A 14,483-nucleotide genomic window follows, 5' to 3' on the forward strand; every position below is an offset into this window, starting at 1 on the left:
AGCCCAAGACCAAACCAAAGCAAAGCAAAGCAACCCAACCCAACGCAACCAAACCACACCAAACTAACCCAAACCACACGCAATCCAGTCTTTGTATCTGATGGCAGTGTGTGCCGACAGAGATCATGGTGCTGTGGGCCATACACCAAGTCCATCACAGCAGCCAGGACCTGACCGTGGCTGTGGGTCTGCGCCACTCACCCTTGCAGCGCCTGTTCTCCTGGGTCTTCTACCTCCCCCTGGCTCTCCTAGGTGTACCCCCCTCCTATATGCTGGCTCACATCCAATTTAATCTCCTCTATCAGTGCTGGGTACACACAGAGGCGGTTTCAACGCTGGGGCCCCTTGAGTACATTTTAAATACTCCAAATCACCACAGAGTTCACCATGGTAAGTATAGAGTAGATAGTAAGAGAGGTAGAGTAGATGCTTCTCTGTCAGGGCTGGATACACACGAAATTGGTTTTGACGTTAGGGCCCCTTGAGTACATTTTAAATACTCCATGTCACCATAGGGTCCACCATGATAAATTGTTGTGGTCTGTGAGGAATTGCTTGGATAGATAGATAGAGCTCATCATGGTAAGTTTTTCTGGGGGAAATTGTTTAGCTGGAAAGAAGTGCTATAGAAAAGAGGTAGATCTGGAACATGTTTTGTATTTTTTATTTATTTATTTATTTTTTTCAGCCACTGTGCTGTGTGAAATGTCCCCCCCCTCCCAAATAAAAAAAAGGTGAAATTTTTTGCACTCATCTTTTCTTTCAGTTCACCTCTCTTCCCTTCCCTTCCTTTCCCTTCACTTTCCTCTCCGCTCCTCTCCTATTCTCACCTTCTTTTCCTTTCCTCTTCTCTCTTTTCCTTTCCTTTACTGTGCCACCCAGAATCCAGTCCAAGAATTCTCCCATCATGCAAGGGTTAGGGGGAAGGAAGTGGGTGAAAATAGAGATGAGGAGGATATTTGAGAAGAGGGGTGGATGAGGGAAGACTGGTTATGCTGAGAAGGTTTTTTTCTCTCTCTCTCTCTCTCTCTCACTCTCTCTCTCTCTCCCTCTCTCTCTCTTACTCTCTCTCTCTCTCTCTCTCTCTCCCAGTGTTGTTGTTTTATAGAGGAGTGTGTATATTTCTTTTCCAAATTAGATCTTAACATTTCCTCAATTGCTATTTATCATATTAATATCAACAGTGCATGAATAACACAAGACAATAATGAGGTGTAATGTGCTGGATAAATCACCAAGGAAGAGGTGTTAAAAAAAAATGGCCTCTTGACTCATCTACCTATCTATCTATCTATTGCCAGATGCCTTAATCCTGTATAGGGTGGCCACAAACAAATCGCCTCCATGTCGTCCTGTCCCCTGTCATTTCACTTCCCTGCTCCCAGCTCACACACACCCTCTCTCATATATGTACCTCTCCACTCCATCCCTCCATCTCTCTTGACTCATATGACCCTTTATTTGCCCCTTATTTATGTATTATTTTTTATCCTATGATTTTCACAACAAATCTAGTATTCCTGGCCTTTGGTTCCTTCTTTTCCTAGCATAAAAAAAAAAAATCCCACAAATGCCACAAGACTTCATCAGCTGAGAGAGAGTCAAAGGAGCCTAACTCCCCTCCCCCCTCATGGTGTGGAGAAGTGTGTAGTATTCTATTCTGTCTTACACCAGATAATTTTATTCAACCAAGAGTGAGTTATTATTATTATTATTATTATTATTATTATTATTATTATTACTATTATTATTATTATTATGTTATTATTACCATCATCATCATCATCATCATCATCATTACTTTTTTTCCTCTTTTTCCCTGCCTAAGGATAGAGTGATGATGATAGTAATAATAATAATGATAATAATAATAATAATAATAATATATAATAATAATAATAATAATAATAATAATAATAATAATAATAATGTTGATGATGAGGGTGAGGATGATGATGACATTGGGGATGACAACAACAATAATAATGATAATAATAACAATAACAGCAACAATACTAATCCCTAAGTACATTCCAGGCAGCAACTTATTCTGCCTGGACAAGAACTATGGTGGGGTGTTCATCTTTTGGGACCACATCTTTGGCACCTTCCAGGCCCCAATTCCAGGCCAACAGATTGTTTACGGAATACTGAGTCAGCCCGAAGCCTTCAACCCCCTCTATAATCAGGTAAAGGGTGTGTCTTTTTTGTGTTGTTAGGAGAAATACATTGTGAGGTGGTTTGGCCATGTGGAGAGGATGAAGAGGGAGAGACTAATGAGGAGAGTGTATGTGATTGAGGTGGAGGGGGGGAGAGGGAGGGGCAGACTGAGGATGAGATGGAGGGATGAGTAGAGAGGTACCGGTAAATGGGAGAGGAGGATGTAAGTTGGGGGAAGGGCAGTAAAATGGCAGGGGACAGGGGGACGTGGAGGCAATTTGTTTGTGGTCACCCCTTACAGGTTTAAGGCATCTAGTTAGAGACTGATAGATTTACTTTCTTTGCCTTTCATTTCATTTTCTTGCCTTTCTTTTCCTTCTCTTTCATTTCATTTGCTTTGTGTTGCTTTCCTCAAGGTTTTCCTCATCTTGTCTTTCAGTTCATTTCATTTTCTCTCATTTCTTTCCTTTTCCTTCTCTCTCTGTTCACATCTGTTCAGTTTCTTTCATTTCTCTTCCTTTCCCTTCAATTCATTTCTGTTCTGTTTCTTTCCCTTCTTTTCCTTTCCTTTCAGTTCATTTCTGTTCAGTTTCTTTCTTTTCCTTTCCTTTCCTTTTAGTTCATTTCTGTTCAGTTTCTTTCCTTTCCTTTCCTTTCAGTTCAGTTTCTTTCATGTCTTGTCCATTGCATTGCTCTCGTCTCCTCTGCTCCCATGGCCTTTCCTCACCTTTCCTATGTAGGTGTTGTGTCTCCATTACAGGTGTTCTTTTTCCTGTAGGTATTCTCTTCCCTCATAGTTCTTCTCTCTCCTCATACATAAGTTCTATCTTCCCATATATATATATATATATAGGTGTTTTGTCTCCCCATGTGTGTGTGTGTGTGTGTGTGTGTGTGAGAGAGATCTCCTTCCACAGGTGTTCTCTCTCCCCCTAAAAGTCCTGTGTCTCCCCCATACATGCCCTCTGTCTCCCCTTACAAGTGTTGTCTCCCCTTACAAGTGTTCGGTCTCCCTTCAGGTGTTTTATCTCAGGGATACACTCAAGAAAGCCTTCAACATGGACAACCTCTGGGATGGGCTGTGTTCTCTCATCAAGGGCCCTAGTTGGCTACCTGGAGCTCCCTGGACTGGCCGCGAGGAGGACAAAATTGACGTAAGTCCTGTGTATATTGATTTACAGTCAACAAAAAAAGTACAGCACACCTTACTGCACGTATCATTCTGAAAGAAGGATGAAGTGTTGGTTTGATTTATAAAGGCTCCAACATGGCCTTGGTCACCTAATGGCAGCACTCCACACTGGTCAATCTCTGGCAGCCTCCCTGTTTAGTCCCTTATCCTGAGGTAACACTCTATGACCTCATCTCATGTCTTTTTCAGTCTCAAGTCTTTTTTTTCAATCCATATATTATCCTTGGTAATTAGTAGGGCTGAAAATTGCACAAAAGTTTACATTGTGCTTTTTTTTTTTTTTTTTTTTTTTTTTTTTTTAAAGCTCTTGGTTAATAGATTCTCTAGTGTCCTACAAAACTTGCCCATTTCCACAACCATCGTACCCCAGATGTGCGATACTTTTTTTTTTTGTTGAGTTCACTGTTGCCATTGGGAATATCACTTCACTTTTGGCTGAAGAATTGTGAAATGCTTATGCAGCATTTTGAAAAGTCATTGGGGTTTTGAAGCTGATATTACTGTTACAATACTCGTTGTTCTCCCTCTTCCTATTTATCAAAAAGCAGTGAATTGATATTAGAATCTGCAGTAGAATTGGTGTATATGTGTATATTAATGTGAGTGTAAGTTGATTTATGTATGTCCAAAATTGACAGTGATTAGATGAATGTGTGGTGGGTCCTTGAATATGAGGCCAGGAGGGACTATGTTTATGATTTAAGAGTTGAGAGGAAGGAAGGGACTGGAGTTTATTAGTTTTGTGATGGAGAGGGGAGGGGGTAGATTGAGATGATTTGGAAGGAGGGATGGGACTTGAATGTACTTATGTTGTGATGAGGGGTAGATTAAAGATGGTTTGGGCATGTGGAGAGGATGGGGGATGACAGTTGGATGGAGAAGGTGAGAGGTGCGAACACTGGGGATAGGGTTGCGAGAGACAGACCAAAAAGGACATGGGACAAGGTCATAGAGTGTGACCTCAGGGATAAAGGGCTGAATAGGGAAGATGCCAGAGATGAGCACCATGGAGAGCTGCCATTAGGTGACCAAGGCCAGTACATGCGAGCATGTTGGAGCCTTTATCAACAAAACAAAACTGTGTTTTGTTTGTGTGACTGCACTCGTATATTTCAGGTAACAGTTCCCCGAGAGTACAGACCAGCCCAAGCACACGGTGCTACCCACGTGTACACCATTACCCACCTATGTGCTGCCCTCATCCTTACCACAACACTCAACGACCTGGTGGTATGTACTAACCCACCTCATGTAGACACACACACACTCGCACGCACTCACACATGCAAACGCACACATACATGCACTCACACATGCAAATGCACACACACACACACACACACACACACACACACACACACACACACACACACACACACACACACACACAGAGTATGTCTTAAGTCATGTGTAGCTCACAGTTTTTTGTAACAAGCACACTTAAGAGCATAACTATTTGGGATTAGAAGGAGTGCAGTATCATTCTCTCTCTCTCTCTCTCTCTCTCTCTCTCTCTCTCTCTCTCTCTCTCTCACTCGTGAATAGAGGATGGAAGTCTGCAGGAGAGGTCCAGCTTCATCCTGCAGTCCCCTGGGTTCACATTCAGATGAACCAGGGACTGCTACTACTACTACTACAACTACTACTGCTACTACTACTACTGCTACTACTACTACTACTACTACTACTACTACTACTACTACTGCTACTACTACTACTGCTACTACTACTACTGCTAGTGCCACTACTACTACTACTACTACTGCCACTACTACTACTGCTACTGCCACTACACACACACACACACAGAGTATGTCTTAAGTCATACCACTCTCGTGCCTCCTTATTATTGTATGTCTAATTTCATCCCAAGAGCAAGGCTCCTCCTGGTGGCTTTGGTATCTTGTTTTCCGGGGCTTGTAGCAGGGCATTTGGATGGTGTGATGACAATATAAATGTTGCATATGTGGTGGCAAGGTGTTATACTGTTTTGGATGGTAGGGCAGGAGTGAATGGTGTGTGTTTTCTCTGTTAGTGGCGCTGTGATTGAATCAGCTGACTGTGAGTGCTTCTGGTTTAAAATTGCCCTTGGCAAAAATGTGACAAAGTGAAAGTTGGCGTTTGTTAGGTGAGCAAAGGGTAGTAAAATGCGATCTTCGTTAAAGCGAATTTTCGTTGCGTGATTGTTTGTAAAGTGAGGGTCGCCTGTACTGCCGCTACTACTACTACTTCTACTATGACTACTACTACTACTACTACTACTACTACTACTACCCCACAGGATAACTCAAGCCCCATGATGGTAACATAGTCTATTGGTTGTGGTCATTTTAAATTTCACTGGGATTCTTGTATGAACAGCTGCCATAGTCAGTATTATTAAGATGAGGATAATGAAGCATTTGGTCAGATCGTAGAAATGGTCGTTGGTTCCTTCTTCTTTGCTTAAAGCAAAACAAAACAAAACAGAATCTTTGTTCCAGGGTAGCAGCAACCCCATGATGGTCACGGTGTACAGCCTGGTGGTGGTGGTCGCCTTGACTTGCATTGGGATCCTGTACGACCAGCCGCCATACACCCGTGCACTGGAGATCTGTCGCTGTGTGTTGGGCCTCCTCATTTGCCTTCTCTTGCCTCCCCCTGCTGCACTCCTGCCTCCCCTCACCACCCTGTACTCCCTGTCACTGATCATCTTACTCCTTGCTCCTGGCATCATCCTCTGCAAGGTCCCCATGAAGAAGGAGTGAAGAATGTGTTCTGTTCCCCCTTCTTAAGGTCCACCATTTTCTGTTTACTTGTCAGTCTTTTACTTCTCTCTGGCTCTACCCTGCCATACCGTACTGCCATCTTATTCCCATTATCATTTTCTAATAACCTACAGTGAAGTATAAGTGAAGAGAAAGATCCGATATTTTCTGTTCACATTGCACATCTTCAGGTTGCCATATTTCACTCTTATCCGGCCTCATTAGTGTGTAGTCCTCCTCACTGATGATACGACTCCCAGGCCAGCACCTGAGATATCATTTTTCTATTTATATGATATTTCTGTGTTCTACCACTCCCTGCCTCATTCCTGCTTACCCCACCACCCTCACCTCACTGTTATTAATGATGTAAAATGTTGTTGTCAGTATGACATTATGACCCTCATGTTAAACAGAAGTGAAGAGTTAGTATTTTGTTTCTTCACTCAAGACTCTCCATACTGTGATCATTATTGTTTCTTCACTCAAGACTCTCCATACTGTGATCATTATTGTTTCTTCACTCAAGACTCTCCATACTGTGATCATTATTGTTTCTTCACTCAAGACTCTCCATACTGTGATCATTATTGTTTCTTCACTCAAGACTCTTCATACTGTGATCATTATTGTTTCTTCACTCAAGACTGTCCATACTGTGATCATTATTGTTTCTTCACTCAAGACTCTCCATACTGTGATCATTACCTCTGTGAAGGATTTTTTTTTTTTTTTCCTCTCTCTCTCTCTCTATCTATCTATCTCTATCTCTCCTTCCTCCCCCCATAATTATATCCGTTCATTACCTGTTTCATTTCTGCCTCTTTTCACACCCTCATGACACCTTCATATCATCTGGCATCTCCCTCCTGCTCAATTCCCTGTTGTAACTGAGTGATGAAGAGTTTTTATTTCCCCACCCATTACAGACCAAGGCACCAGGCAATAGATAGATAGATAGATAGATGGATGGATAGAACTTGAGGTCATGTGCTTGAACCTCAAATTGCAAAGTGGAATGCTAACTCCTAATTTTCTGATGATTATTTGTGGAACTCCTGTGTTTATTGTGTATGGTCAACCTGCATCCCACCTTACAGAATGCAGTCAGTAGCCATACAAGGCCAGATGCATTCCATCATCATCATCTATCTATCTGTACAGCCAAACCCTTTAATCCCATAAGAGGTGGCCACGTACAAATCATCTCCACGCTACCCCGCCCCCTGCCATTTTGCTCCCCTGCCCCTGAACTTACACCTCCCTCTCTATACCTCTCTGCTCCATTCTCCCATCTCATCTTTTGTCTCCCCTTCCCTTTTCCTCCCTTCCACTTCATTCACATACACTCTTCTAGTTAGTCTCTCACTCCATCATCATCAGTTTCTTAAAAAATCATTGTAAAAAAATTGGTGGCGGGGGGTCTGCATCCCACTTCACGATTTCAGGTTTAATCATAGGACCCTTAGATTCATTTCCCAGGAAGGACTAGGAATGGAGAGTGCAGATTTATTGCATACCATACCTCTTGTTCCTCACACTGTTCCAATGTTTATCCAGGAAGGGCTAGTAACAAAGAGCACTGTTTTAGCTTATGTCTCTAGTTCTTCCTGCACAAATGTAACTTATGTCTCTAGTTCTTCCTGCACAAATGTAACTTATGTCTCTAGTTCTTCCTGCAGTAATAAAACTTCCCACATCTCTTGTTCTTCCTGCAGCAGTACAACTTATGTCACTAGTTCTTCCTGCAAAAAATAAATCTGAGTCATGATAGAGTGTTGATTGTACTGTGAGTTTATTGGGGAATCTCAGCCCTGGGAAGTGTAGCTTAACAGGCTGCTGCTTTTTTTTTTTTTTTTTTTTTAATGAGTTGCAGATCAAGTAGGGGGAAGTGAGTCCAGACCTCTTTTTGAATTGTGCTGTTAATTTTTCCAGATTGCCAGTGGGAGAAATATTTGGCTTTTGTTATAATGGGTTTGTTCTCACATGATGGAACTGGGCAACAGTTGTAACTTGAGTACTGTGTTGTGGTGGCATAAAACTTTGTGATCCTTAGGTATAAAGCAGGAGTGAGACTCTCTGGTTACCAGTTAAATCAACCTTCCAGTCAACACCTGCCCATCAGAGAGTGTACTGATCTTTGTCAGGTTAGAACAAAGTGAACAAAAGTGATGAGCTTTAATAGCAAGGAAAAAATCTTGGACTCCCTCCTCCCTTGTAACAATCACAGGATCTGCCCCTTGTAGTTTGTTATGTTTGTTGTGTACCATGTGTGTTTTTGCTGTTGTTGTGTTAGTTTGTACAGTACAGTATATGAAGACAGCTTTTGATAAATATCCCAATGACACTGAGTTATCATATCCCACTGAGGGACTCAGATCCTTTAAAATGGATGCAACTTGGCATATTGAAGAGTTGAATACGGGGAGAACCCCAGGCTTCAGAATTGTAAGCTTGCGACTATGAACCAGTAAATGGAGGATAGTATGTTAAGTACAGTACCTCTCCAGCAACACCCCACACACAACAACTTTGTAATCTATCCATCCATCCATCATCCAATCCTACGTTTCCCCATGAGGAGCGTAGGAGCCCGGGGCTAGGCAGTTGGTCCTGACAACTTTGTAATCTAATGGGATATAAGTGATAACAATCACCCAGAGAGAGCTGTAATAATGTAGTATTATTAAATAGAGTCTCAGTGGCATACTCTGTACTGTATACCAAAGTTACATGTAACTGTAATAGCTTTTACCTGCATATGTATGGGGGCACTCGCCATCCACTCAATCAATGTAGTGCTGCTCTCGGGTTACTGCCCTTTCATTTCTTCCTTCCATCTTTCCTTCCTTCCTCTTCTGTCTTTCGTTCCTTCTTTCTTTCCTCTTCCATCTGTCCGTGGGTGACTCTACACTGAGTGACAAGCCAAATTAATGGTTTCTTGTATATATGATGTAGCTTGTATTGTATATGAGAGATGACACAGTTCTTGTAATTGTAAAAAATTGTGTGTTGAGCGCTAGTGAATTCCCAAAGGAAGAACTGGCACTTTTGAGAAACAAAAAAACAGATTATTATTATTATTATTATTATTATTACTCTAGGAAACCATTTACTATGCTGGGTGGTAACCATATAACCAAACATTGATGTCTGGTGGTTTAGTGAGTAATTAAGGCTCTGCAACCGGATTGAGCCTGTGTAGGTTTATATCCAAGGGGTGGTTGGGGTTTATTGCTCATGTAGCGCCACTCAGGGATGAGTGAGGCTGGTCACTCTCATCTTAAATGTTAGGACCAACTTGCCTAGCCCTGGGCTTCTGTGCTTCTCATGGGACAACACAGGATTAGATGATGATAATGATAACACACACACACACACACACACACACACAGCTCGCTGGTGCAGTGGTAACGTTCCCGCTTGCCAACTGGTGGACGGGAGTTCGCGCCTTGCTCAGGTTGCGAAAAGTTTCACTGACGAAGTGGGTGGTTACTGTCCCCCTTGAGCAAGGGGATGGGTGTGTGCATGTGTGAAGGTCACAGCCTTGCCCTTAGATCAGACTATATGAGCTCTCAGCTCCCTTCCGGGAGGGTAAAAAAAGCTGACGATCACGACCATCAAGTGATCCTGACCGACCCGGTGAATTACACACACAGAGGGAGTCATCAGGTGCAGACGTGCGACATCGGTGCTCCGTACCGAACCAACACGGCCAGTGGCATTACCTAAATTAGTATCTTTGTATGAGTCAAGCTCTGTACCAGGTTAGACTAAATGATTTTTCATTATTAAAAGGAAAAAAATGATAAGTTTAAACAAGACTTGTTTAAACAGAAAACAGAACCACGAGGAACAAAAAATGCGCTGAGTCAGCCGAGGTTTGTTTAGACTACAGCAAAACGGGGAAACTGTACATACTCTGTTCTTTTAGTATTGCAAAATGGATACATACTTTAGTAAAACAAATTTGGAAAAGAAAAGGGATAAAAGTAAAAAGCAAAATGATGATTTCTACCAAGAACTGGTTGAAGTGGAGACTCACAATAGACTGGTTGAACGTGTACACAAACTAGAAATGGCTTTCAAAAATGAAATTGATGAAACAAAGAAGCAAATGCACTTGCAAAAGGAAGAGATAGAAAAACTAGGAAGGGAGGCCAATAAGAAGACACAACCATCAGTGAACTAACAGTGGAATTGAGTACGCTTAAGAAGAAAGTGAGTGAAATGGCAAGTACAGTAGTCAATCACGAGAGTGTTATGGAAGAGTTAAAAAATGACACAGAGACAATTAGGCAAGCAAGCAGTCTTATGGACCAGAGCAGTGATATTGAGGAGATTATAACACAGGTGAATGAAGCTGTGCAAAGCTACAAAAATGATGTAGAAACCACGTATGCTGAAATGGTGAAAGTAAAAAAAGACTTAGAAACAAGGGTTGAGGAAAAAAGTATTAAAAAGGATGTGAAAAGAATAATCCAAAACAATCCAAAGTTAGTCAGAGATTCAGTAGAGATAAACAAATCAATAGTAATCACTGGTATAGAAGAGGAAGAAGTTAAAAACAAGATCACAAGAGACAAAAAGGAGATGGCAAATGTAATGAGCTTACTGAAAGAAGTATCAGAGGAAATCTGTAGTAAAGACATAGAGGAACACAAAAGGTTAGGGAAATACGAGAAAAGCAAGACAAGACCTCTAAAGGTGACTTTCCAGAGTGTAAACACTGTGGAAGAGATACTAAAAAATGTAAAGAACCTTATGGAAAAAGAGGAGTTCAAAAATGTATGGATAAAAAGATGCCTAACACAAGAGGAACTGGAATTACTGAAAGAGAAAAGGGAGGAAGCAAAAACAAAAGATGAGGGAAGATCAGAAGAGGAGAAGAAGAAATTTTTGTACAAAGTAATAGGATTGCAGGTACGAAAGTGGTACACAAACAGGATGGAAGAAAAAGGAGGAAGGTAGTAGAACCATGTCATGACAAGTATATAGACAAGATGATAAAGTTGATGTACTCAAATGTGGATGGAATGGTATCAAAATTACTAGAGATGAATGATTATGTCAGAGAAAATGAACCACAAATAATATGCCTAACTGAAACAAAATTAACACCAAGGATATCCAATGACATACTAAACTTAGAGGAATACAATATATGGAGAAAAGACAGAAATTTAAAAAAAAGGAGGAGGAATTATAATATTAACTAAGAAAAATCTAAAAGTCAAGGAAATAAAACTAGATATACCATCACAAGTAGAACTGATTGCAGTAGAGATCGACACATCTGAAGGTAAAGTAATTGTAGCCAATTTGTACATGCCACCCAGATCAAACACATGGGAAAGAGACGAATATGAGGACCTGGCAGAGAGTACAATTCAGAGTATAAGATCATTGCTACATAAAATGGAAGAGAAATCGGAAAGAATTATACTAACTGGGGACTTCAATACAAAAATAAATTGGAATACTCTAGATATAAATAGCCAAGAAAGCTGTTGGGACCAAAAGCTCCTGGATCTCGTACAAGAGTTTTTCTTAACGCAACATGTGAGGGAAACCACCAGAAAAAGAGGACTTGATGTACCTTCAGTGCTAGATCTAATATTTACTAGGCAAGAAAATGATGTTGACAGTTTAATATATCACCCTCCACTCGGCAAAAGCGATCATGCAGTACTAAATTATAACTTCAGGATAGCATATGACATAGTAAACAGCAATGACAGTTACAAAAAGAGCCTAAACTATAAAAAGGGAAATTATCAAGACCTAAAGAAGTATTTCTTAGAAGCTGATTGGGAAAATGAGCTTAGAGGACAAGATTTAAATGCTGTATATAAAAAATTTTGTGAATTTTATGAAATAGGAGTCCAGAAGTACATCCCACAGCACAAAGAAGCAGATAAGAAAATACAGAAATGGTTCAATACAGAATATAAAAAATCAAAAGAAAGAAGAGATTGTTTCACAAGAGTGAAAGGGCGTATAATAATTACAAACAGGCAAGAAACGACTATACAAGAATAAGGAGGGACGCCCAAAAACAGTTTGAGGAGGATATAATAAATAAAAGTAGTCATTTTTGTTTTCTTTTTTAAAGGCTCCAACATGCTTGCATGTGTCGGCCTTGGTCACCTAATGGCGGCTCTCCACGCTGCACGATCCATTACAGCCGCCCTGTTTAGTCCCTTAACCCTAAGGTCACACTTAATGACCTCGTCCCATGTCTTTCTCGGTCTACCCCTCATAACCCCACCCCCAATATTAACACTTCTCACCTCCCCCACCCAATTATCATCCCCATCCTCTCCACATGTCCAAACCACCTCAATCTACCTCTCCTCATCACAACACCAATACACTCCAGTCCCATCCTACCTCTCAACTCTTCCATTGTAAACCCAGCCCCTCCAGGCCTTGGACGCAGGGACGCACTGCACATCCACCTAATCATTGTCAATTCTGTTCGTCTGAGCCGGCGATTATCTTCCTCCTTCACTGCCCAGGTCTCACTGCCATACAGCATTACATTCCTAACACATGCTGCAAACAAAGACCCCTTAGCATGTAGGGAGAGCCCTCTCAATGTCAAGAGAGGCAAGAGCTCCCTGAACTTCTTCCAACCACTTCTCACCCTAGCCACAGAGCTAGCTCCAGCCCCACCTCCAGCACACATGTCTCCCAAATAACAAAACTCTTCCACACACTCAAGAGATTCACCAGCAAGTTCAATCCTTTCACGTCTGACAATCTCCACCTGCTCACCCTGGCACGCCGTACACATAAAATCAGCATTATCTCGCAGTCTACCTCTGATACCACTACATCTCTTATGCACCCATTTATCACACACACCGCACAAGATGGAATTACTTCCCACGCCCTTGTGGCAGACTGTACATGGCCACTCTCCCTCGTCTTTGACAGTACCGCCACCAACCCTAGATATCATCACTTTTGTTTTATCTGCATTTACCCTTAAACCCTTTTGCCCCATACCATCTCTCCACTTCCTAAACCTTTCCTCCGCCTCCCTTTCATTCTCTGCAATCAACACCAAATCATCAGCATACAACAACTCCCACGGGAATCCGTTTCTAAAGTCACGTGAAAGGGCCTCAAGTACCACGATAAACAACATGGGACTCAAGACTGACCCCTGATGCACACCAACATTCACGGAAAACTCATCACTCAAATCTCCATTCACTCTCACCTGGGTGTGAGCACCCACATACATGGCCATAACCACCCTAGCCAGCCACTCCTCCAAGCCAAGCTTTCTCATTGCCCACTTCACCACCTCTCTAGGGACTCTGTCAAAGGCCTTTTCCAAATCAACAAACACAAAATAAAGATCCCTTCTCCTACCAATATATTTTTCCTGAAGCTGTCGAACAATGAATTTGGCATCAGTGGTCCCCCTACCTGGCATGAACCCGAACTGCATCTCATCAATATTCACTCTTTCTCTAATCATACCTTCTAAAACTCTCTCCATTACCTTCATTATCTGATCTAAAAGCTTTATACCTCTATAATTTCCTCTTTCCAGGGCATCACCTTTCCCTTTATACACATTTACAATTACATTCTTCAGCCAATCATCTGGGACAACACACTCATAGATAATCCTATTTATCAGGTCAGTGACTAAACTCACCCCTATATCGCCTGAGGCCTTCAACATTTCGGCAGTCAACCCAGACACACCTGCTGCCTTCCCCACCCTCATCCTGCCTATTGCCTCACTCACAGTAGCAGTATCAATCAAAGGCCAAGGGCCAGACACTGGATCTGCTGGCTCCAAACCTTCCCTGTCCCAGTCAAACTCCTCATTCAACAACCGGTTATAATGCTCTCTCCATGCATCTTTAATATTCTCACTGTTCACCACTACCCTTCCTTCATCATTCTTCACACACTGCTCACCTATGATATCCCGATTATCCCTCTTCACCTGACCTGCCACCCTAAATATATTTTTCCTTTCCCCATGATTTAGGTTATCAAGTAATTGTCTCTGTGACTCAGACTTTGCCCTGTATACCTCTCTTCTAGCCCTACGCTTGGCAGCCAAATATTCCTCTTTGCTACCACCCTTCTTCCATTCCCGGAAAAGCCTTCTTTTCTCCTTAATTGCAGCTTCTACACCCTCATCCCACCACCAAGTTACTTTATGTCTTGGTGGTCCTCTTGTCCAGCCGCATGTTACATCAGTAACTCTCAAGAAATTGTTCTTGAGGGCTTTGTACTGTTCATTAACGCGTCTGTCTACAGCTCCCTGTTCAGCCACCACTCTCCTCAACTCGCTATAGAAAGCATCCTTTACTACTTGGTTTTTCAGCTTCCATATTTTCCTCCTAGGT

The 14,483-nt window shown here is 41.8% G+C and overlaps 1 protein-coding gene across 1 annotated transcript in view; it reads left to right on the plus strand.

The window, feature by feature from the left end:
• LOC145396490 (alkylglycerol monooxygenase-like) overlaps window positions 1–14,483 on the plus strand; it is a 50,803-nt gene that overhangs the window by 24,947 nt on the left and 11,373 nt on the right. The window contains exons 6-10 of the mRNA XM_080269864.1: window positions 121–390; window positions 2,038–2,189; window positions 3,180–3,314; window positions 4,469–4,582; window positions 5,836–6,078. Coding sequence (XP_080125990.1) covers window positions 121–390; window positions 2,038–2,189; window positions 3,180–3,314; window positions 4,469–4,582; window positions 5,836–6,078 — 914 coding nt within the window. The remainder of the gene's footprint in view (window positions 1–120; window positions 391–2,037; window positions 2,190–3,179; window positions 3,315–4,468; window positions 4,583–5,835; window positions 6,079–14,483) is intronic.

This window comes from Coenobita brevimanus, chromosome 4, assembly GCF_032717465.1.
Source record: "Coenobita brevimanus isolate Jiangsu-jjx chromosome 4, ASM3271746v2, whole genome shotgun sequence".
NCBI classification, from domain to species: Eukaryota; Metazoa; Arthropoda; class Malacostraca; order Decapoda; family Coenobitidae; genus Coenobita; species Coenobita brevimanus.